The 23,164-nt window shown below is 38.3% G+C and overlaps 2 protein-coding genes and 1 long non-coding RNA gene across 6 annotated transcripts in view; 2 read left to right on the top strand and 1 right to left on the bottom strand.

The window, feature by feature from the left end:
* Window positions 1-23,164, bottom strand: part of LOC141381600 (uncharacterized) — an 84,506-nt gene that overhangs the window by 6,371 nt on the left and 54,971 nt on the right. The window lies entirely within an intron of this gene.
* On the top strand, window positions 13-13,257 carry cand1 (cullin-associated and neddylation-dissociated 1). The gene is given in 15 exon segments (NM_213485.1): window positions 13-300; window positions 2,283-2,426; window positions 2,873-3,027; window positions 3,199-3,322; window positions 4,621-4,877; window positions 6,087-6,192; window positions 6,270-6,415; window positions 7,568-7,860; window positions 8,116-8,257; window positions 8,474-9,967; window positions 10,077-10,172; window positions 10,300-10,469; window positions 10,552-10,716; window positions 11,919-12,026; window positions 12,295-13,257. Coding segments are annotated over 15 exon segments (3,693 nt in total). The 5' UTR covers window positions 13-232; the 3' UTR covers window positions 12,520-13,257.
* On the top strand, window positions 16,964-22,010 carry si:dkey-39a18.1. Of its 2 annotated transcripts, none has more exons than XM_073946170.1 (6): window positions 16,964-17,043; window positions 17,778-17,841; window positions 18,260-18,362; window positions 18,551-18,709; window positions 18,919-19,023; window positions 20,403-22,009. In XM_073946170.1, exons 2-6 carry the CDS (start codon window positions 17,826-17,828, stop codon window positions 20,998-21,000), a joined length of 981 nt encoding a protein of 326 aa, XP_073802271.1. In that variant the 5' UTR covers window positions 16,964-17,043; window positions 17,778-17,825; the 3' UTR covers window positions 21,001-22,009.

Below are 23,164 nucleotides of genomic sequence, written 5' to 3' on the forward strand. Positions count from 1 at the left end.
TAGTCTGAGCTCCTCCCTCCTGCAGAAGCGAGCAGCACCTCCATTCAAACCCATCCAAACTCAAGGCATGAACGTCTGCTGTTCCCCGCGCAGCTGCTGCTGATCACTTACCTGCACAACAAACTCTGGATATTCGTCTTGTACTTCACGCCCGTTCAAACCTCCAAAAAAGAGGCGAACTACATCATTCTGGCCCTAAACACACACACAAGTGGTTTTCCTGACTGCAAACATGGCGAGTGCCTCGTACCACATCTCTAATCTTTTGGAGAAAATGACGTCCAGCGACAAGGATTTCAGGTCAGTCGTGATGCATATGTGCAGATCGAGTGTTGTAGAAAATGCATGTTTATTTGTATGGCTTGTGATGACGTGTGGATGTCTTAAAATTAATAAAGCGATCGCATAAAGTTTTAGGCCGCGGATCGCGCGACTGTTGTTGTTTAGGTTAGCTGGCTAGCTTAGCATGTCAAACTCATGTTGTACATGGCTTCGTTTAAAATTTTCCTGTTTAAAATTGTACGCGGGTCCTATAATCATGGCTGTAATTTATTAATGTGACATCGCTTGCTGGAATAAAAGCTGTCAAAAGTGCAAGTGTTAGTAGGAATGTTAGCGAGCTAGTTAGCGGCTAGGGCTAGCCTACTAGCATTAGCATGCCGTTTTCTGGTATTGCACTCGAACTGTCATATATTTTATACCAAGTACAGTCATTTGTTTAAAATCATGAGCTAAATGTGCATGAAGTTCTCTAGTCAGCACATTATGGACTATTTCATTAAATTGCCCCCCCTCGTGTTCCTAAAAGTTGGCTAATGTTAGCATGAGTGCATGTCTATCATATGTATCAAAAATAAACTACCCTTTTGATAACTTTGAACAGCGTGCATGAAATTAATTTAAGGCGTTGCTGTTGTATTGTGTGAATTCAGTGTTACTGAAGAACTCCACTTGTCATTAGTATATTTACAGGTCTGACAGTTTATACATGCTTGTAATTATGTCTTGTTTTATTAATGTAGTAATCAATTGTATATGTGCAGATAAACAATAATGTTTAAAGATAGGAACTAAATGTTTTACTCAAGTCACAGGCTGTGTGAATATTGTGTTAATGGTTAAAAAAATGCTTGCACATTTAAAAGTATGCATAATTTCCAAAATATGCAAAGGTTGCGTTACTAGATTCCTCATTTACTTTGACTTGAGAATAATTGTCAGCGATGTTCTCAAGGTCAGAACTGTGTAATTGTTGATAACAATTTGAAAGCATTATAATTTGGAATATGTCATAATTCATAGTAAAGATTTGCTATAACAATGTATCCTTTTGCTGCTTTTTTTAAGCAGTTGGGGAATTCCCTTTAATGATGTCAGTATATTCAGTAGTGGCCACTAGGAGGTTAATGGTTTGTGAGTTCTGTACATATCTAACGGGAGTTCTCAAATGAATACTAATGCAGCCATCAGATCAAATTCCCAGAGAATTTCCTGCCTGTCATCCACGTCAAACTGCTTGCTGTTCTTTTTTTCAGAATTTCACAAGATTTCACCCCCTGGGAACGTTTTGCTTACACACCATTCTAGGTCTTCTCTGTTGGTGTGTGCTGGCGTTCCCTCGCTCACCCTGCTGTTGAATCGTGTGCGTCTCATGCATTATTCATTCTCACTTAGGCGCTTGCTGGAATAAGAGATTCCATGCCTTCAAATATATGCCAAACAGACACACTTAGGACTGTGTGTGTGTGTGTGTGTGTGTGTGTGTGTGTGTGTGTGTGAGAGAGAGATGGCACGTAATAGGGTATGCAGAAGGGTTTTTCACATCACATTTGAGGTTCTGTGCTGAGGCTTTGATGTTGGCACCCAAAGACAAGATTTCATTTTAATCCACTCCAGTTTCAGCTCAGAAGTGGATTATGAATTTAGCAAACCATGACAAGTGAGATGAAAAGGTGAAAACTCTTCAGTCAGCCCATTTACTTTGACATAATGCCAGCAGCTCTGCCATACAGGTGTCTCTCACCTTACTGCCTTGTGGGAGACTTTACATTAACCATTCTGTTAGTGCTCTAGTCACTTGAAACCATCTTTAAGTGTGTCTGGACCATTGGGATCACCTCTGGGAATGAAGCAGCCGCTAGCCATTGATTGAATTAGAGATTGCAATTGAAGAAAATGCTAAATGCCTGGATTTTATCAATTGTGAATCTGATGAATAATGAAAGTCTGACCGGGGCTTAAGACTGGTGGTTGAAGAAAACTGTCTTTGTGTATTTCCTCAGATTCATGGCCACCAATGATTTGATGTCCGAGTTGCAGAAGGACTCCATAAAGCTGGATGACGATAGTGAACGGAAGGTGGTCAAAATGATCTTAAAGCTCCTGGAGGACAAGAACGGAGAAGTTCAGAATCTGGCTGTGAAATGGTTAGTATTTTGATATTCATTTATTTAAGACCTTGAAAGCTTCTCTTACTCGGTATTTACAGTGTGTCCTTCATGAGGTGGCTTCAATTTGTCCTCTAAATAAATGCTTTAATGCGAAATTGATTCATGCCGCAGTGATTTATTGAGAAGTATAGTTGCTTTTTACAATGAGCTATCTTGGTTGTTAGCCTCTATTCATTCCCTAGATAGTCCTGAAAGGATTGCATGAAGAAGTCACTGCAATCTCTCTTCATTTCAGTGTGTTAATTTGCTGAAAAACGTTTTTGCTGAGCATACTTGGAATATCGCTGACTAGAATGCTAAGCATAAGTAATTTTGTAGTAGATATTATTGCAAGGAATCTACATTTACGACCTTGCATAGCAAAAAGATAAATGGTAGGTAATTCAAAAGGTTACACTAAAATCCTTGTTTTTTTTTTGCAGTTTGGGACCACTTGTCAGCAAAGTGAAGGAGTACCAGGTCGAAACGATTGTTGATACATTGTGTACAAACATGTTATCAGATAAAGAGCAGCTTCGAGATATTTCCAGCATTGGCCTCAAGACAGTGATTGGGGAGCTCCCACCAGCTTCCAGTGGTAAAACATCCTTTTCCTGCTTGTATTAATGCAGATGTCTCAAAATATTCCACAATTTTTTCCACTCTATTCTGTGCTGAAAGGATGGAGATTTCATTCACACGTGCATGGCTATATTTAGTCATTTTCATGAGCCATCTTGCCTGCTAAATCAGTTTCTCTTTGCTTTAGGCTCTGCTCTTGCTGCTAGCGTTTGCAAAAAGATAACAGGCCGCCTTACAAGTGCCATTGCCAAGCAGGAGGATGTCTCGGTTCAGCTGGAAGCATTGGACATCATGGCAGACATGCTGTGCAGGTATGTCAGATGAGGCATGTGATGACTGCTGCTTTTGTTTCAACCAATTCTTCTATTGAGTGCACAAGGACTCCTGCGAAGTAATTTCTAGATGCGTTTGTGCACATTCATCACACCAGTGACAGTTCTCAGTCTTTTACTTCAGTTCACTGATCTTAATGTACTTTAAGGTCTTTCAGTTTAGATGCTGACTCTCAGCTCTGTTGTGCAGTAACTAATGGCAGACTTGGGTGAATGCATTTTGCATTCATATTTACATTCGCGCATTAGCCAGATGCTTTTATTCAAAGCGACTTGGAGATTTTGCCAACTTGTGTGTTCCCTGGGAATTAAATCCACAGCTGTGGCATTTCTAAAGTTCATGCTTTATCAGTTGAGCTACACAGAACTATCTAAACAATATTTTCCCTTAAGGTGGATTTAAGCCTTTCACACTAAGAATAAAACTAATGATAATAACAGTGATATGTTCATTTTAACATTACAGTTACTTGTGTGATCAAGCTGTTAGTGTCTGATTTGTTCCACATTTTCTTAGTCGACCAGTAGTCACTCATTAAAACTACTAGTCAACTAATTGCTCATATTTTTAATTATTTAATTAAGTCTATTTTAGCAAATATGAGAAACTATTTGATTTAGAGAAAGAATGTTATTTGTAACACTGTTTTATGTTACAAAATGCTATAATATTAAGCATTAAAACTTCATATGAAATACTTGCACACCCAAACAACGGCACTGACAAATGATTATGAAGGTGTAGGGAAAACACAACATGGATCTTTACTGAATATTTATAATTTGTCAGTAAAATAAAAGAATAACTTATGAACTTGCTTTAAAATAAAACACACCATTTGGTAAAGAAACTAAAGCAAATAAATCTATTACCAAGTGCAAATTTGGCTATTAAATATTTGTGTGAGTCAAATATCTAAATAAACTAAATTAAACCTAACAAATTTACAGCAAATACATTTTAGTGTAATGAAGCAGTGGTTATGCCACACACTTTTATTAAAGGAATGTTACTCCATTTTATCATTGTATATTTTCCAGTTTTTTCTTTTTATTGTCTCTAATCTGATGTTTAGCACAGTGTATTAACGTGAAATGCCACCATACTAAATTTTACTATCTTGTTTACAGGTAATATACTGCAAAAATAGTTAAAATATTATGTTATATGCTATATTTTCTTTCTGGTAATGAAGTAAATCACCCAAATTGTTGCCCATTATTTGGTCTTTACAAGTCTTTTGATCGTCTAATATTGTTTGTGTTCATTCATCTAGACAAGGAGGCCTCTTAGTAAACTTCCACCCTTCCATTTTGAGTTGTCTGCTGCCTCAACTGACAAGCCCTCGCCTGGCAGTGAGGAAGAGGACCATTATAGCCCTGGGACATTTGGTCATGAGCTGTGGAAACCTGGTCTTTGTGGACCTCATCGAGCACTTACTATCTGAGCTCTCACGGAACGAGTCCATGTCAACCACACGCACTTATATCCAGTGTATTGCTGCTATCAGCAGACAAGCTGGCCACAGAATCGGTGAGCCTCCCCCGTTGTTACAGACCTCAGTTAACTTAATGTCTTTAGGGTTCAAGACCTCATCTCAGTTACTCTTTAAGTGCTGAAAGCAATTTTAGTGTGCACTTATTGAAGCCATCGACTGTGATTTTCTCATACAGCTATTAGTTTCACCACTGATGCTGTAATTTAGCCTTCACTGGAATGAGCTAAAGCAAAGCATCAGCCATCCTCAAAGATCTCTAATGAAAATTATGCAATTATTACAATAGCTCTTTTTTTTTTTTGGTCAATACTAATGATATCCTCCCTCCTAGGCATTGCATCTTTTACTGCAGTTCTCTATTGCTTGATCTGAAAGTCTGTGGTCCTTTCTTATGATAGAAAATGTTTTGCTGAAGATTGAGGTCACCAGCGTTGACACTGCTTCGTGATTACATTTCACTTTATGATTGCACAGGCTGATGAGCAGTAAAAGTTATTCAGACAGGGGTGCACTCTCTCCCCCTTTCAGTTTTGCATTGACAAGCAAGATTTTGACGCCGTTTAAAAAATCTTTTGTACTTTTAGTAATTAAGTTCAATTTATACTTATTCGCAATTTTAGTAAATGATAAAGTAATGAAACATTATAAAGGTATCTTTGATTATTTACCACTCTCACTTTTTGTCATTTCCTCTTTCAAAGCACAATTATAGAGGGTATAAGCTTGAAGGCAACTCTCCTTGGAGTTTGACCGAACAAATTGCCAGAATGTTATTGTGTGACAGCAGGTAGAACAATCTCAAGTGTAGCCATTATTAACCGTCATCTTGTCATCAGTGTTTCTTCATTGCTGTGCTGCTAAGGCAGGCCATTTGGCACAAATGAAATGAAGTGAAAAGTCATTTAGGTTTGCTGCTGTGGCGCACTGTTCCCCCATCAGCCAATTACCGGCTGCATTTGATGAAACAAAGACAGCTGCGATTAAGATGCACAAGATTACTGTAGTGGAATGCACTCGGAGTCGTTTTGTAGCTATCTCTTGCGCCGTTATAATTAAGTCTTTTTGTCATCTTTAGATTGTTTCTTTGATTGTGCTGAAAACAGCAAGGCCTTAATCCTGCAACTCTCCAAACCCAATTTATATTTCCCAGTGAATTCAGCTTGATGTTAAAAATTTCAGCCCCACAAATCTGTCTAATCTTTGTGTAATGAGTCTAAATATAACATGCTGGTTTTATCCTACAGGTGAGTACTTGGAAAAGATCATCCCATTGGTGGTGAAGTTCTGCAATGTTGATGATGATGAACTGCGGGAATATTGCATTCAAGCTTTTGAGTCTTTTGTAAGAAGGTAAGTATAAAGATATATGTAACATCGGGAAACAATCTTTAGAGCAGAACTCAATATACATTATTTCCTGTTTCCAGGTGTCCAAAGGAAGTGTACCCACATGTCCCAACAGTCATCAGCATCTGTCTTAAGTATTTGACCTATGACCCTAACTACAACTATGATGACGAGGATGAAGATGAGAATGCAATGGATGCTGATGGTGTAGACGAAGATTATCAAGGTACGAGGCGGGGCTTCTTTTTACTCTGTCTGAGGAAAGAAGAATTTATTCTCTCTTCCAAACCTAAAGTCTGTTTAGCTGTAAGTTTCAAGCTCGGTTTCTTTAGTTCTGGTGTGTGTTCAGCTTCTGCTTGTCGCATAACAGAAATAACAGCACTAGGGTTTATTTTCACATTTTTTTGGCGGGGGGGAAAACCACTAGTGTCAGTGAAAGCATTGAATGAGGACAGAAAAGTTGGATATTTGCCGAGACTGTTTGCCAGACCATCAGAAATCAGTTTGTTTGAATGAATGGTGCTTACTGGTCCGGTCTAGCAGCTTTGAATAATACCTATGCCTTCGTAGCTGATGAAATTGGCTCGGATGTTGGTGTGGGGAGTACTGATTGTCCTGTAATGTCCAGACAGGCATTAACATTTGCTACAATTCCTTTGGTACCTTACAGATTGTCATCCTCCTAAAATGCATGTACCTAACAATTCATGCCCCTTTAGTGGTTGTGGATTCTCAGAATAAAAATGGTTTCTTTCTTAACCATTAGTCCTATGAAGCATAACACCATGTGGATTTGCTCAGCATTGCATGTTAAAATTGTTGGAATGGAGCATTTCATGTGGAAGCGTAGTTGAAGAAATGCGCAATGCTGCTATTCAGAATTTGACAGGAGCAGAATATAAGCACGAGTAAGACATTCGCTGCCTTCATGACTGCTGTTTCTCTTCCTGATCTTGAAGTTTTTTTTTATTTTTGTCCCCTCTTGGAATGTTGTTTTCATCCATAAATCATATTCTTACCTATTCGTTGTTTTCTTTTCAATAATTGATTGTGCTGACTGTGCACTAGCTTGTAAGCAGCCTTAGGAGGCTGGTACAGCTTGGCAGCAGATTTGAGAGAACATTTGTTTTTCTCAGAAGTCTGTTTCAGTGTTGATGAAGAAGAAGTTTTAAAGGACAAACTTGTTGCTCTGTGTCTTCAACACTGTCTGATTGTTGACAAAGAAATTCTTTTTTAGCTATCTTGGAACTGATGTACCCAGAATCATCTTCCAAAATAAAATGTGAACGCTGTATTTCAGCAGTTGCAAGTGCAATGGATAGGAGAATTCATATTGGCATCTGTGATTGATATAATCTAATCATTGTGATCCAAACAGGAAGTGATGATGAGTACAGTGATGATGACGACATGAGCTGGAAAGTGAGGAGAGCGGCAGCAAAGTGCTTGGATGCAGTGGTGAGCACACGACATGAGATGTTACCCGAGTTCTACCGCACTGTTTCTCCAGCGCTCATTGCCCGCTTTAAAGAGCGGGAAGAAAACGTGAAGGCGGATGTGTTCCATGCGTACTTGTCCCTACTCAAGCAGACGCGTCCTGCCCAGAGTTGGCTCTGTGACCCAGATGCCATGGAACAAGGAGAAACACCTCTCACTATGCTTCAAAGCCAGGTGTGGGAAAAATGCTCTTTAAAAAAAAAAAAGAACTGCTAGTTTATTCTAAGAACCTGCTCAACAATACTGTAAAGATAGCCAGAAATTGAAGTTTTAGGTTAAAATTACAGTACTGATTGGTACAGAAGTCGATACTTTGGACATTCCGATCAGTCATGTTTTAAGATAGACTGTATTACTAGTCCATACACTTGGGCCTCCCGATTATCTGAATTTATTTCTAAATGTGATTGTGCTGTGTGAATTTTACAGGTGTCCATGATCGTGAAAGCATTGCACAAACAGATGAAAGAGAAAAGTGTTAAGACTCGACAGTGCTGCTTCAACATGCTGACAGAACTAGTAAACGTGCTGCCAGGGGCCCTGACACAGCATATTCCAGTTCTCATCCCAGGTATGTGCCACAGGCAAGCTACTACATGTTGAAGCGAGTAGAGTCATTCTATTCATGACCATATGCTTAATTTTCTGACAAGTTCAGCATTTTACCTGTGACATTTATAAAAGCTCTGCGGAGAAAACCTTGAAGTGTTTTGTTGAAAATCGTATTTAATCATAGTTAATTTTTCTTAGCATTTGAAGTGACATTTGTGATTTTTATTCCATCTAGGAATCATATTTTCTCTCAACGATAAGTCAAGCTCTTCAAACCTGAAGATCGATGCTCTGTCTTGCCTGTATGTGATTCTGTGCAACCATCAGCCTCAAGTCTTCCACCCCCATGTTCAGGCAATAGTGCCTCCTGTAGTTGCTTGTGTGGGTGATCCCTTTTATAAGATCACCTCTGAAGCACTTCTGGTCACCCAGCAGCTGGTCAAAGTAATTAGGCCTCTGGATCAAACTGATGCTTTTGATGCCTCACCCTACATCACTGACCTTTTTGCTTGCACCATTAAAAGGCTGAAGGCAGCTGATATCGACCAGGAAGTCAAAGAGCGAGCTATTTCCTGTATGGGCCAAATTATCTGCAACCTTGGTGACAGCCTTGGTGCGGACCTACCAGGCACTCTCCACATCTTCCTAGAGCGACTGAAGAACGAGATAACAAGGCTGACCACTGTTAAAGCTCTCACACTCATTGCAGGGTCACCGCTGAAGATCAACTTAAGGCCTATTCTGGGTGAGGCTGTTCCCATTCTTGCTTCTTTTTTGCGCAAGAACCAGCGTGCATTGAAACTAAGCACACTTGCTGCCCTGGACATACTGGTCAAGAATTACAGCGATAGTGTAACACCAGCCATGATCGATGCCGTACTGGCTGAGCTACCACCTCTTATAAATGAAAGTGATATGCATGTCTCTCAGATGGCTATCAGCTTCCTCACCACACTTGCACGAGTCCACCCTGACTCACTGTCTAAGATAAGTGGCTCTATTTTGGCTGAACTTATAGCTTTGGTTCGTTCGCCGTTGCTGCAGGGTGGTGCGCTCAGTGCCATGCTGGAATTCTTCCAGGCTCTTGTAGCTACGGGAACGGCCAGTTTGGGCTACATGGACCTGCTACGTATGCTAACAGGTCCTGTTTATGCCCAGAGTGCTGCTCTAACCCATAAGCAATCCTACTACTCCATTGCAAAGTGCGTGGCTGCTCTTACTCGTGCTTGTCCTAAAGAAGGTCCTGCAGTGGTGGGACAGTTCATTCAAGACGTGAAGAACTCGCGCTCCACAGACTCCATTCGATTACTGGCTCTGCTTTCCCTGGGAGAAGTCGGTCATCATGTTGATCTGAGCAGTCAGCCTGAGCTGAAAACAGTCATCCTGGATGCATTCTCTTCAGCCAGCGAAGAGGTTAAATCCGCAGCTTCATATGCATTGGGCAGCATCAGCGTAGGGAATCTACCGGAGTACCTTCCCTTTGTCCTGCAAGAGATCTCTGGCCAACCCAAGAGACAGTACCTGCTTTTGCACTCTCTCAAAGAAATCATCAGCTCTGCCTCGGTGGCGGGGCTCAAACCATATGTAGAAAATGTGTGGGCACTGTTGCTCAAACACTGCGAGTGTACAGAAGAAGGCACAAGGAACGTTGTAGCTGAATGTCTGGGGAAGTTAACACTCATTGACCCAGAGACTCTTCTGCCAAGGCTAAAAGGCTATCTCTTATCAGGTTAATGTCCATTTCTGCTTTTTTTTTTTTAAATCTGTAAAACACTGTTAAATCAAAGTTTTATTTTTAATTTCTTTTACTTATTATAAACAGTTTTCTCTGTCTCTAGGATCATCTTATGCCAGGAGCTCGGTAGTTACAGCTGTTAAATTCACCATTTCTGATCACCCACAGACGATTGACCCCCTTCTTAAAAACTGCATAGGCAAGTGCTGTTATCAGCTTATTTTCTCCCTGTTTTTTTTCTTTTTTACTTTATTGAATTTGTACCTTTTTTGAATTGAGACCATTTTAAATGATATTTTTGTGTTATTTTATTTAAATGCTTGTAGGTGATTTCTTGAAAACATTGGAAGATCCAGACCTTAATGTACGAAGAGTGGCTCTAGTTACCTTCAACTCAGCAGCTCATAATAAACCTTCCCTTATTCGAGACCTGTTGGATACAGTACTCCCGCATTTGTACAATGAGACCAAAGTGCGCAAGGAATTAATCAGAGAGGTAAAATTATCGTTGTCCAAAGCATTTTGCTTTACTGCATATTATAAAGCCTTAAAGCTCAGTGTAACCTGCTTCTTTCTAGGTTGAGATGGGTCCATTCAAACACACAGTGGATGATGGTTTGGACATCAGGAAGGCTGCTTTTGAATGCATGTACACTCTTTTAGACAGCTGCCTAGATAGACTTGACATCTTTGAATTTTTAAACCATGTTGAAGACGGACTTAAGGACCATTACGATATCAAGGTAAGCCATCAGACTCAACTCTATGAATCTTTCATGAGACACAGGCTTTTTGCCATGCTGATCATTTAGCAACCACAGAAGATGAAAGAGTGAATTGATTAACAAAGATTCAGTGTGCGGTCATCAAAGGCGTAAATGCATAATGCATTAACAGGCGACATATTCCAATTTTATTTTAAATGTACTTATTACCAGGTGTACTTGGATTTTTAATTTATATTTTTAAAGAGTCATTAATAACTTCGCAAAAGGGTTTAGCTCTCATCACTGTTTTAAGAATTTTGGAAAAATTGGGCATATTCAGCTACAGAGTTGAAGGTTAGAGGGGAGATTGCCAGCACAATCGTTTTGTACTTATTGAGGTAAAAGCATCAAAGCTTCCAAATATATATAAATATATACACACTGCACAACATTACATCAACAAAATTAAGGTAAATTATACTGGATTTGTAAGCACCCTATACATTACACAATTACACTGCTTTAATTTAAAATGCATAGTGGTTTGCATTATGAAAATATATATTTTCACACACTTTTGCTTCTAATTTCAGGCTTGTTTTATGGCATTTGTATAGACCATTTTGGGGAATGTAAACAATAACAATGGTCCTAATGTATTTTCTGTTTTACATTTTTAGTTTCCATAGCTTCCGTGAATCCAAAAAGGGCAGCATATTAATAAATAATCTTATGACAGCTGTTTTAATGCAAAAATGTGATTGAATTGTTGCAGTAATGATATAGTATGACAACAAGCAGGAAATGTTCAAGGGCCAATGACAATACCTCATTGAAATGGTCTTTATGTTATCTGATCTGTTAAAGAACTGTTAAGACAGATTGCACAAAGTGAATGAATCACGTTTGTGTCAAAGTCTATTGGTACTTTTGTCAGACTTTTGTCACACAAACTCCTACAAAGCAAAACCAACAGTTGTGGTCTATGGATGTGTCTCTCCCTTATGCAATCTCGTAATTTGAAGCATCTGTAATTTGAAGCATCTCGTAATTTGAAGGAGAATCTGCTTCTCCTTATTAAAAGGTCATGCAGTGAATTATGAATTGGTTCCTGAGCATCGCTAGGCCAATTTTAGTGGGCGCTTTTATTTTCCATTCCTAGCATCGCCATTAAGTGACCAACATGTCTCTGGTATCAGGATTCTAATCTACTTTTTGCTGTCTTTATGTCCTTACAGATGCTGACGTTCCTCATGCTGGCCAGATTATCTAGTCTGTGTCCTAGTGCTGTGTTACAGAGGTTGGACAGACTTGTAGAGCCGCTCAGAGCAACATGCACCACAAAAGTATGTAAAATATTGAGCAAACATAAATCAGACATGGAGCTGTTTCTGTGTATGGAAATGTGAGCAGCATCTAGCTGTTAGCACATATGCAGTTTCCATAGGGGCCAAAGTTACATTTATCAGATCATTTCCATCATAATCTATTTTAGTTCTTCTTTTACTTGATCTTTAATCACAAACATTCAGGTTGTGATGTAGTTTGGGCTATTGATTGGTCAGAAAGTCTGATATCTAATTATGTCATATTGCTTGTTTTTTTTTTCCTCAGGTAAAAGCTAACTCTGTAAAGCAGGAGTTTGAAAAGCAGGATGAGCTCAAACGATCTGCCATGCGGGCTGTAGTGGCCTTGCTTACCATCCCAGAGGCCGAGAAAAGCCCCCTAATGAGTGAGTTCCAGTCTCAGATCAGCTCCAACCCTGAGCTGGCTGCCATCTTTGACAGCATCCAGAGGGACTCCTCAAGCACCAATATGGAATCCATGGACACCAGTTAAACAACTACGACAACGTGCCCATTGCCGTCGCTCTCAGCAAAATCCACAAAGAAAACCAACCCTGGGGGACCCTTGTATTGTTCCATGCATTGCACTGAATCAAAAATAGGAGAAAAACAAAAAAATCGTAAAATTACGGGGAAAGAAAAACTAATAAAGGACAGACATTCATTTTCTTAAGCTTCAAGGCTTAATATCACATTCTTTGTTTTTCTATAAATGACAAGAAATTGCTTCAGTTCTTCATTCCTCCTCTACATTGTTCTTAAATTTTTTTTTTTCTGTTCATTTTCATAATTCCTGAAGTTCTGTACTCATCTACTCCGAGAACTGCAGAGGGACTTTCTTGGTCACATGAAAATTAATTGACCACAGTATTTGTTCGACCATGGGAGATTAGTTCTTTACATTCTAGGCTGCTGACAACTTAAATCGGAATCTACAGGGCTCATTGATAGCGCTCATTAAATCAAAGTCACTTCAGGGCCGTGTTTTTTTTTTTCTGTCATGTTTCTTATCAGACAAGTTTTATTAGGTTTTTGTACAATTTGAATGTCATCTCTCCTCTTTTTACTAGCAACAACGTAAGTTCAGAGCGAGAAGTCTTAGAAGTATAATCCCTAAGAGTCGTGGCATAGTTATGATGTTTCACTGGATGAGTGACTGCTTTTTCTTTATTGCATTTCATTACATTCCCACTGTCCGCAGAATTGCGAGCCATCAGCATGTCACATACAACAAAAAAAAAGAGAGAATTCAGCTGCAAACAATTTGCATATTTTACTTTTTCTATTTGATGACAGTTTTGTTTGGCTCTGGCATATAGAGGTGAAATATGACATCGAACATTGTTATGAGAAATAATTGCCCTGTATGGAACGCACATATGTGAATAAAATAAGTGGAGAATATTCTCTCAGGTGCTCGACTGTATTCTGGAACTGTAAGGGTGTTGTTCTTGCTTTTTAAATTCACTTTAACATGCTGCCTTGCTTGAAATGCTCACATGTAAAATGGGTTGAGTATATGACTTTTTTTTTTTTTTTCATAGAGCTAGTTTAACTTACCGCAATACTCTGAGTACTGTGTATAGTGTGCAGGTCTCTCTTTTTAAGGATATCTGTAAACTGGATAATTTAACATCATACATCTCACTCGATAGCAGACCAACAGGTGGCTGATGTTTGAATCTAATGCTCTGGAAATCAGTGTGTAGATTGCACACTCTAGTTTTACTCGTGTAATCATGTATGCACAGCATTCTACATTCTTTGGAGTGTTACAGTATGGCAATGTTCCTCAGTAAGATATCAATAAAAGGACCATTGCTGCCTGCATCCATATATGTCATTTTATGATCATTACAGTGCAGCCAGAACCATTATAGTGGCTGATGCATATGCACTGAAAGAAGGCTGAAATTGCCAGTTCCAATCTGCTTGGCTGGCCTAATGTGACATCCGGAAGTGAGCATACACCAGTATTTCTGTCTGCCCACTTAGACACAAAATACCAGGTTGACAAAGTAGGCACTTTTAAAGAACTATTACGGATTTGACAAAGGTTAGTAGCATCATGGTCTAAATATCTTAGTAGCTGATCTACCTATATGTTTCAGTTTCAACGTTTTACAACACAAAAATGTAGCTTTATTTTCAAATGTTTGCCAGAATAATATATCTAATGTATGGATCAGATATTGTCAGAAGTTTGAGTGTGATATTGCAACGTTTTAATCAAATATTGGAAATAATTATTTCAAGGTTTTGACATTTTTGTTTCAAATAAGTGAGGCATTTCAGGTAAAGTGTTCGGTTTACTTTAATACATGTTCTGGTTGTAGTGTGGTTGATTCCTTAGCACTGGTAACTTTGCTTTCATACAGGCAGGCATCTATGAATCATGCTGGAATTTATTTTAACTGGCAAACTATTTTATGATTAATGATAATGTAAGAATATGGTCAGCTTTTCCATCAGTTCTTATTCAGAGTTGATCATTGTAAAAACAAAGGAACACAGTAAATGTCATTGCCTCCTCCTATGCATGGTGAACAAGCCCTGGCAAATCATTTTTGTAAGCTTATGCCACGTATGGGACAAACACGGTCTTATTTGAGGACAGAGGAGTTCCAAATAGGGTTTTAATCTGCTTCTAGGCTGCTGGAAGCATGAAAGTACATTTTGTAGTCGCTTAAATGAACCCACTTCCAATTTGCACGCTAATGAGTCACGCAAATGCTATTAAAGCCCAATTTACAGTGGCCTGATTTGCATCAGAGGTGTGAAGGCTAATGCACAGGCTTGATCATTCTCTCATCAGGACAGATGGATCATTGTTGTCTAGCAATGTGTCATCCATGTTGAGGCTTTTTAAATTATTTTTTAACAGCTGTCAAAACAATTGTGTGCAGCAATTCAACTGGGTACTTATTTTATTGATCATATCTTGATCAACTCATTTCAAATATGTCTTAATGTATATATACAGTAGTGGCCAAAGCCAAAGTCTAGTTTTCAGCCCTTTATGTAGCAACTGGAGGCCATTTGAGCATAGTAAATCCATTGCCATGTTCAAGAAATGAGATCGAGAATATTTAAGCTTGGTTAAATGGCGTGTTCCTACTGGCGTTTAAACAAAACCAATTGGTACTAAGGGCTCAAAGTTGGTCAAGAAAATATTGCCTCACCAACACCTGCCTGAACTGTTGACACAAGACTGGGATGGATCCATGCTTCCATATTGTGGTTATTTCCAATATTCTAGTGTCCAGTATTGGTGTACCAGTGTCAATTGTAACCTCAGATAGCCAGATCTTAGCTGACAGGAGTAGCACATTGAGGGCTCATCTGCTTTAAGAGTCAATGTGTTGTGTGTGTTCCGACATGCCTTTTTTCAGACCTTTTTCAGACGGGGTTACCGTATGTGAATTACTGTCAGTTAAAACTAGTCTGGCCATTCTCTGCATGAAATAGATCTGCAATTTCTGAAATACTAAAATAAACATGCATGCTCAAAGTTACTTAAATCTTCTCTCCCCCTTTTTGATGCTCAGTTTGAACATTGAAGATTTTCTTGACTTGGATTCACAACTACTTAATATATTTTTTAATAATAATTTGGCCAGTGAGTGTTGGTTGGAAAGTGTAAAACCTAAAATACCTTCAATAAATTTATCGTTTTTGCTCTATATACAATTTTCCTCATGTTTGGATGGTTTAATTAAACTTCCAAAGTTTGTAAAAATAAATATATATTTTTTTATAATTATTTTTTAGGGCTTTTCACTTTTAATGACAGGACAGTGGAGATTTACAGACAGCAAAGTATAGGGAGTAAAGAGAGGGGAAGGATCAGCAAAGGACCTCAAGCTGGGAATCGAACTTTGGTCGCCACAAGCACCTGGGTGCTATATGTTGACGCACTAACCACTAGGCTATTGGTGCCGATGTAAAAATGAATATTGTCCAAATACCTAAGAGACATATACTAACCCATAGACCAGGGGTCACCAATCAGGGGTCACCTGCAGGGTTTAGCTCCAACTTGCCTCAACACACCTGTAGGGATGTTTCAAGTATACCTATTAAGACCTTGATTGGCTTGATAAGGTGTGTTTGATTAGGGTTGGAGCTAAAATCTCCAGGACACCGGCCCTCCAGGAACAAGTTTGGTGACCACTGCCATAGACAAACAAATGTCACAAAACCAGTATTTCAGCCCATGATTAGTAAAAAAAAAACTCACTAAAAAGACAACAGAAAACCTGTTGCATACAGATACCTCTTCCAAACTGCATATATATGTGATCATATCATTGTGAGCAAGCCAAAAAAAGACTAATCATCGTTATAGATGAAATGTGCTTTCTAATGATGACGAAGTGGCTGTGCTGCCCTATGGGAAAACGCAGCAGGAGGCCGTAAAAAGCACACTGCAGATTAATGCCTTCCCTACTGCTGACAGATCCTCCATGGCCCGCTGAGCAGCTGCTTGTAGCTGCTTTAAAGCCAGAAGCTTAATGTTTCACCTCTAAGCCGGATTTAAACAATGCAAGGAGACCTCACCCCCTAAAGGGGAATATAACTCATATCATCTCACTAATGACGCTTACACTAGCTGTGTGCCAGGAAAAAAGTCTGTGCTGACAAATGTCTATATTGAGGCATTTTCTTAGAACTTGAATGTGATTATGGATGAGTTATTGTTTTATGCTGGTTAAATGCTTATTTATGACATGATGTGACATCATTCGGTGGCCAGGTAGATTAGGTTAGCCTCTTGTCTGATATTAATGACTTTTTACAAATCATTTAACAGAAAGGGGTTGCTCTCAAGACTGTTTAGGATTCTGCGACACAATCAGCCAATCAGCAGCCAAGAGCTCTTTGTGTCTTGAATTTTGATTGGTTTTTTAAGGTGGGCATTGTAATGTCCTGACTTCACTGCTTTGGATTGTCCTCAGTGTGACTTGGTAGCGAGTTTTTCCACTGTGCGGACTTGATGACATTCAGCATGCCCATGGTAAGTTTTAGATGTTTTATGAAATGTTAAATGGTAAATTAGATGGGTTTATTTTCCCAAAAATCCTCACCCCAAAAAAGATTTTTGCGATTTTTTTATTTACTGTTAGACTTCATAAAAGTTCAGTTCATTGTAAAGATTAAGAACTGAAAGTTGTAATTGGTAGGATTTCAGATCTGTACTAAACAGTGTGCATTTTAATGCAGTATTGTAGTATGTAGTAATGTAGTATGTTTATATATTGTTGGCTGTATGCCATAATACACTTGTTTGTTTAGTTTCCATGCTAAATCATCTTTAATCTTGCACTGACTGATTTAAAATAGAGAAAAGGGGAAATTTGAGGTTTATGTGGAGAGAAATAGGCAGGGAACATGCTTTATATTTCATGGTGGATTGTGTGTTTGATTAATATCTGAAAGCATGAGATTGATTTAAAACAATCCTGATGTATAAGTAGACAAATTATATCCGCTGTGGCTGAAAATATATTTTTAATGCACATGCATTGATTTTATGCAATAAACACTTATTTATATGTTAATGGACTCCTTTAAGACTAATGGAATTCTTAAAATCCTGTTGGTAAAGGTAAGAGTAAAACCACTGCTGGAGAATATCTCTAATTAAACATTTATTAATAGGAGGGAAACATTGGGTGATATTAATTCAATTTAATCTGGGTAATTGTGAATATATTTATGCTTGGGTTCTAACAACCTGTTTTCTTTAAGGGTAAATAATAACCAGGATGGGCTTTTCTGGCAAAGACCTCCCCATGGATGGGAATGAAGACTGGTAATTTTATATTTGTTATTAATGTGCAACAAGACAGCAAATATAAAAAAAATAAATTGCTGGGGTACATTTATTATGCGAAGTACATATACAATCTGCATTATATATTATGAGTGGCAAGAACAAACATTTAACAAACTATTTTAAAGGGCTTATATGTTCTGTAGCATTCAGAAACACTGATGCATGATTTGCTCTCAATAACAAAAAATCAAGACAGAGGTGAGAAGTTGCAGTGGATAAAAAATCTGATTAGTGAAATGGGTTGCACAAGCTCAGCAATTCACCAGCATCATGTTAACAGATGAAGTGTTAATTTGCTTAGCATGCTTGACTAAGTATGTTGTTGTTGTGTGTAATTCAGTATTTGTAATAGTATCATGGGAACAGATTTATATAACTATTATTATGTTAACAGGCGCTCCCACAAAATCAGGAAAAGCAGAAGCCAATCCCCGTTTCGGGATGTTTCACCTGTACCATCATATTTCTCAGAACCGGTCTCGTTCCTGCAGCACAGGGTAACACAATTGGATCATTAAGACCGCTGACCACCATATATTTGACAGTTTAACAATGATGATTGAATAACTAACAGTGCAATCGCACTTTTACCTATTTTACCCATGATAATCCCATGAATAAATAAGTCAACTGCTTATTTTCAATAGGATGTAATTGCCAGCTTTCCCCCTCTCCCACGTATAAGGAAGCCACATGGGGACGAAGAAGATGATGATGATGCTCGGAGTCACAAGAGTTTACCAGCAGTGTTTGAATCATTAACCCTTCAACCCAGACACAACAGGTCACACAGACCTACAAAAAATAACATCATATCTGGTTTACCTCCTCTCGTAAGCAACAGGTACTGAATACAGTTTAATCCATACAGCCAGCCATATGTCATTTAAGTATTTGTAAGCAATATAGTATGTAATGAGAATTTGCCAGTCTTATTTCCCTCATGCCATTCTAAAGATGAACTATTAATTTCATACAAAATTCATACACCATTAATTGATTATAAATGTGAAGATTCAATGGAATAATATACTCATAATATATGATTACCAGGTGCAATTTGATTGTAAAAGGAACTGGGTGCAAAACTGTCCCCAAACTCCCACCTATTACCAAATCCAGGTCTACTTGGAAGGAAACAAACCGCTCAAGTTACAGGTATTTCCTTTGTTTTTCAAGAACCAGCCATGCAAGGTTTCAAAATTAAAGACACAACTGTGAACATAGAACTCTCATCTCATAGATCAAACCAACCATCCGTTGACTGCCCACCTAAACCTTGGTGATAAAAACAGAATTCATTGCCCTTAGTTTTTCTGGCTAGAGGAAGGTTAAATTATTTCATACTTGTCAATGTGTTGGCAGGAGACTCCTTTTTTGCATGGCTTAACTCCATTCTGCATTTAGAGCGCTGTTAAATTCACAGAATAAAAATGAAAAGCTACAGTCGATATCTCAGCCGGCAGATATGTGCAGAGTCATTTTCTGCTTATTAATGATTTAAAGCCTGGTTAGTCTCGGCATCACGTGGGCAAGTATTTTTCTGCTTCCCTCATTTATTTGAGGCTGTGAGGTGCAAGGGAGAGAGATGGGAGTTTAGTGTTGAGGACTGAGATGGAGAGAGAGGACATGCAGATTTCTATTCACTTACTATCGGCCCCACAGCTGAGATAATAAACTGACATTAAAGCATCCCGATAAAATGAAATTACACAAAGCAACCAACAGTACAGCACAGTCAGGTCTGCTTGTAAAGTGAAGAGTGTATGTGTAAATGCCTCTCTCCGGAACACGGCACTTCCATGATTTAGGAATAGTGGGGTTTAGAAATGTCTAGGCTTGCTCATTGCGTTTCTTCACTTGACTGGACCATTACTTGTGAATATGATTAATAACTCAAATTATAATTGGATTTTTAATGTGATAATTGAAATCCTGATGACCATTTATATAGTGAAAGTTTCTGCAGTGAACTCATAGCCAAATAAGCACAGGGCTAATGTATAGTTACAATGTTGTGACAGTAATATCATTCAAAAGTAAATAAAAATAAACAAAAAATTGTGCTTAAGCACTAGATAAAGAACAATTCTGGACCTTATTCTTCCTTCTTTTCTTACAACTATAGCCTTTTTTATTACAACTATAGACATTTAATTTTTGTTTCTTTTGTTCTCACCAAGTTTCTCTTATTTATACATTAAAGTGGCAAATTCTGATTCTAAACCTTTGCCTATTTTCTCTGTTGGGCTTTATTTAAAGGTTGCTAAAAAGTTATGGGTAGTTCCTACTATTTCTGAGTAGTTTATAGAATGTTAAGTCATCGATATTGCAGTTTGGTGTTTTGTAGGTACCTTTTATAGAGGGCAAAAAGAAAAAAAGAAAAACTTAAATACTTTTCTAAGCAAATATTTAAATGCACCTTTCAGTCTGAGGTATTATTCATGTTTGTATGCATGCTTTGTTGGTTTTACAAGTGTGAACTCTGTATATAATATCATTTTAAATTCTAATAATTCTCATTCTCCTATGAAAAGGCCTGACAAAATGGAATTCAATTCAACTACACCTGCCCATGCACTGGTGCATCCAAAAATTGTACCTGTCGGGCAGACGTCTCTGTCTGTCAAGGCCCACAGTGTTCAGAAAAATGGGCCCTGCTTGCTTCCTGCCAAAGCCTCTGGAGTGTCCCCGAGATCTCGACTCACTTTCCAGAGTCCTGTAGTGCAGGCAGTGTACCCTATCAGTCCTGACACCATGCAACAGATGAGGCAGACTGACAGACCATGCCAGCCCCTGAGATCTGTGCTGAAAAAAGCACCAAATGGAGGAGTGTTTGACTGCCCACTGGCAGCCCACCTACTGGAGCCATTTTCTGGGTTTCAGGAGCATCTGTGTCGGCAGATCCTACATTCTCCACTGCCTTATCGTGCAGCTCTACCACACATCCATATTCCATGTCACCAGGACCAGGTAGATCAGTTGCCTGCACATAGGGACCCATGCGTTTTCCTGATGGAGCGCACTGTGGAACTCTGCAACTCCCAAGGACACTGGCTTCCCAAAATCACCATGACCTGCCCAACACCTTCTCCGAAACATCTGTCTCGCACGGAAATTAGATATGTGGCTTAAAAAAACCCCAAGATGATTGTTGAGTAAAAACACTTGCACTGCTCGATGCTGTTTGAAGTTAGTATGTGCACAAAGGATCAGAAAGATCACCACTAACACCACCAAGATCTCAAATTCATTTTGCACGTAAAGAAACAATAAAGCCAAAACTGGAACAACTTCCCAATCTCCTGGCACTTCTCCTGATTCCTCATAGATTATTGGACTCATGGTCATAACACTCTTCTTTCCTCAGCTCAAGTTATTGTATAACCAATGATCTTTCATCTAGTTTCCATGGAAGCCCTAGGCATCATTAAAGCATGTTGGAACTGGACCTGAGGGGCAGCACTGTTCCACAGGTATAGGAAGTGCCTCCAAGGAGCTTTAAAAAATCATGCAGTACATTTTCCTGGGTGTTAAGATCCCTAGAGGTACAAATCATAAGTCTGACTTACCTAGGAGGAATGCAATATATTTCCTTCTACCCACTTTCCTAGGTCTTTCTTTTCTTTTTAAAATCAATACAATTTTCTCAGTTGAGCAGAATCTACAGTGAGATAGAGGTCCAGGAGCAATTTTTACATTTTCCATCACAGCCTACTGCAGATATATCTGCCTTTTTTTTTGGTACCGGAGTGTGTATTTTTGAGTATTTGAAGATGTGTATTTGCAAGAAGTAAATGTACTCTTAATAGCCCTATGAGAAAGACTTTTCATTGCAATATGAAATTATGAAGAACATTGATTATCAAAGAATGTGTGTAAAGTGGTACCTACATTACAATATGAAGTAAATTTAAATTCTTTTAAACGTATTTGCTTGGAAGTTTATTCATACTTGTAAATCTTAATGTAAAAATTTTTACTCTAATATTTTTCCAATGGGCCCATATTAACTGGTAAAAGTGTTATCTTAAGAGCAAAAGTGTTATATTAAATGTGATTTGGACTAGCTTTTGCCAGTCTTTTAACAATTTACAATGTAAAGCTGCCATGTGCCATGCCATTAAAAGTTTTTTCTAACTAAATCTCTCTCATGAATCATAATTTCAACATTTCATGTTTATTCAGTGCTGTTGAAGAGTGTTCAGTTATTGAAAATATTTATCTTCAGTATTTGTAGAATTTGGATATTAATTTAGCATATAATGATGATAAAAGAGACATTTCACTGGTTCCTGTTACTGCAATTTTTAAAACGATGGTCCCATGACCAGCTCTAGTTTGTGACCCAGCATTGTGTTTTATGCAGAAAAAACAAATATTACATTAAAAAAACAAAAAACTCTTTGATTTCTGTAACTGTCTCTGCTGTTAATGACAATGTCAATCATTTTTATCTCAATAAAATAAAATATAGTTTTATAGAGCTTTTATATAGCTTATTTGTTACATTACTAACTAATAATTGGTGTTAAAAAGTCCTTTGAAAGTTACTAAGATAGAACCAAATGGCATGTAGGGTTTATTAGATTTGACACCAGTAGTAAAGGAAGAAGGATGGGAGCTTTATCTATAAGTTACAGGTGTGAATAATACATGTAATTAAAATTAGTGAATGCAATGTAGTAACTTTAGCATTTGGTATATTCCAGAAGGTTCCAAACATCCAAGACCACACGGGGGAAAAAGTCTTGTTTTCCCTTAAAATCCACATATCAGGTTGATTTATATCAGATTTTACAGCACATCTGGAATTAATTTTTAATCTCTATGAAAAAGATCAATTTAATTATACTGAAAGAAAATTTAACTCAAGGCCATTATTCTATTATCATAGACAAGTTTGCTTTTATAAATTTATTCAAATGTGGTGGGGACAGAACTATGGTCCTATTTTCTATTTTTAAAAATGCCCAAAACTAAATTTTCTTCTAGAAATTTGAATAAGCTTATTTTGAGATATGTTGTATTCCCCATCTTAGCAGTTACCCAGGGTGGGCCATGCTCATGATTGGGTGGACCAGGCTCCCCCTGCAGAGTCAAGTCTGTCTCACAATGCTGTCAGGACAGCTTCCAAGTGCACAGTCTGGAACGGCAAGGCAAAAATGTCAACAGTGAATTGAAAAGCATGTCTGCAATTTCAACTGCTGCTTCACCATTGAGTTCAGAGCTGAATTTTCGCATTCTTCAGTCAAAGCATATGAAATGCTCCTTGAGGGTGTCACCAAGTGAAGAATAA

The sequence above is a fragment of the Danio rerio genome, chromosome 4, assembly GCF_049306965.1.
Source record: "Danio rerio strain Tuebingen ecotype United States chromosome 4, GRCz12tu, whole genome shotgun sequence".
In the NCBI taxonomy this organism is placed as follows: domain Eukaryota; kingdom Metazoa; phylum Chordata; class Actinopteri; order Cypriniformes; family Danionidae; genus Danio; species Danio rerio.